Source organism: Lucilia cuprina, chromosome 5 (genome assembly GCF_022045245.1).
Source record: "Lucilia cuprina isolate Lc7/37 chromosome 5, ASM2204524v1, whole genome shotgun sequence".
Taxonomy (NCBI): domain Eukaryota; kingdom Metazoa; phylum Arthropoda; class Insecta; order Diptera; family Calliphoridae; genus Lucilia; species Lucilia cuprina.
This window is the reverse complement of record NC_060953.1, coordinates 8,423,590-8,424,827: the sequence shown is the minus strand read 5'-3', so window position 1 is coordinate 8,424,827 and position 1,238 is coordinate 8,423,590. Positions and strand designations below refer to the sequence as shown.

General features: G+C 30.4%; 1 protein-coding gene across 2 annotated transcripts; it reads left to right on the top strand.

The window, feature by feature from the left end:
- Window positions 1-322: 322 nt before the first annotated feature.
- On the top strand, window positions 323-1,081 carry LOC111687192. 2 transcript variants are annotated; one of them, XM_023449618.2, is made up of 3 exons: window positions 323-451; window positions 519-851; window positions 918-1,081. In XM_023449618.2, exons 1-3 carry the CDS (start codon window positions 377-379, stop codon window positions 1,071-1,073), a joined length of 564 nt encoding a protein of 187 aa, XP_023305386.2. In that variant the 5' UTR covers window positions 323-376; the 3' UTR covers window positions 1,074-1,081. The 2 variants fall into 2 exon arrangements, with proteins under 2 accessions (XP_023305386.2, XP_046809111.1); XM_046953155.1 differs by having other exon boundaries at window positions 909-1,081.
- Window positions 1,082-1,238: the final 157 nt, after the last annotated feature.

Below are 1,238 nucleotides of genomic sequence, written 5' to 3'. Positions count from 1 at the left end.
TTCTGTTCTAGTTCTGTTCTAGTTCTGTTCTAGTTCTGTTCTAGTTCTGTTCTAGTTCTGTTCTAGTTCTGTTCTAGTTCTGTTCCAGTTCTGTACTAGTTCTGTTCTAGTTCTGTTCTAGTTCTGTTCTAGTTCTGTACTAGTTCTGTTCTAGTTCTGTTCTAGTTCTGTTCTAATTCTGTTCTAGTTCTGTTCCAGTTCAGTTTAAACTCTGTTCTACTTCGATTGCAACACCACTGTTAATTAGACAATTTAGAAATTAATGATTTTTTAATGACAAACTATTTTAAATTCTAGTTATTTTTTTCATTGAAATCAAAACTATTTGTAAATTTGTTATCAAATTCTCTTAACTGACGATGACAAGAAAACCTAAATGTGGTCAAGGCAAAAGATTACAATACTATTAATTATTACAACTGTATTAATTAGGAGTAATAATGGCGCCAAGGTATTAAGTTATAAATTATATAAATTCAATACCAAATTTAATACTAATGTTAACTATAAATTTCCAGCAAAAATCGCCCAAAGTTGTTTACTATATATCCACTAAAGTTGACTTTAATCCAGAATATTTGCAAGATCATTATTTTACAATAGCTGCAGATCGCCAGACGGCAGACATTGTGCTAAATATAGCCAAAACTTTTGTTTACGATCCTTGGGCTGGGATAACGATAACATTTCAAAATCTTAAAACTAAACTTAGTCGTGTATTGTTTCAATACGATATCAATGTTTGCGCGATATTGGGTAAACAAGGTTCACAACTGAATAGCTTTGTATCGGGTTGGATTAATAACTTTTGGAAATATGGTGATCTACCTAGAAGTTGTCCTATAAAGAAGGTGCGTTTCCAATATACATATTTTATCATTTGATAATTTTAATTAAAATTATATAAGTATTTTCAGGGTAATTATACCTGGAACAATTTACGAGCTGAAAAGTTAAATATACCAAATTTTATATCGAATGGCCATTATCTTATTAATATAAACACCTATTTTCGATATGGTGGCAGCATAGATTCAATTGCTAATTTAACTATTGTGGTGGAATTGAAATAAACTTTGGTTTAAAAATTGTTGTATAAATAAAGCTTTTTCTTCTAGTTCAATCCTGTTCTAGTTCAGTTCTAGTTCAGTTCTAGTTCAGTTCTAGTTCAGTTCTAGTTCAGTTCTAGTTCAGTTCTAGTTCAGTTCTAGTTCAGTTCTAGTTCAGTTCTAGTTCAG

What these genes read in the sequence shown, in the direction of transcription:
- LOC111687192 (XM_046953155.1), top strand. Translation starts at nt 377, where the DNA reads ATGTGGTCAAGGCAAAAGATTACAATACTATTAATTATTACAACTGTA. An exon ending in GGAGTAATAATGGCGCCAAG is followed by an intron (nt 452 to 518) that starts GTATTAAGTTAT and finishes ATAAATTTCCAG; the next exon opens with CAAAAATCGCCCAAAGTTGT. An exon ending in GAAGTTGTCCTATAAAGAAG is followed by an intron (nt 852 to 908) that starts GTGCGTTTCCAA and finishes AAATTATATAAG; the next exon opens with TATTTTCAGGGTAATTATAC.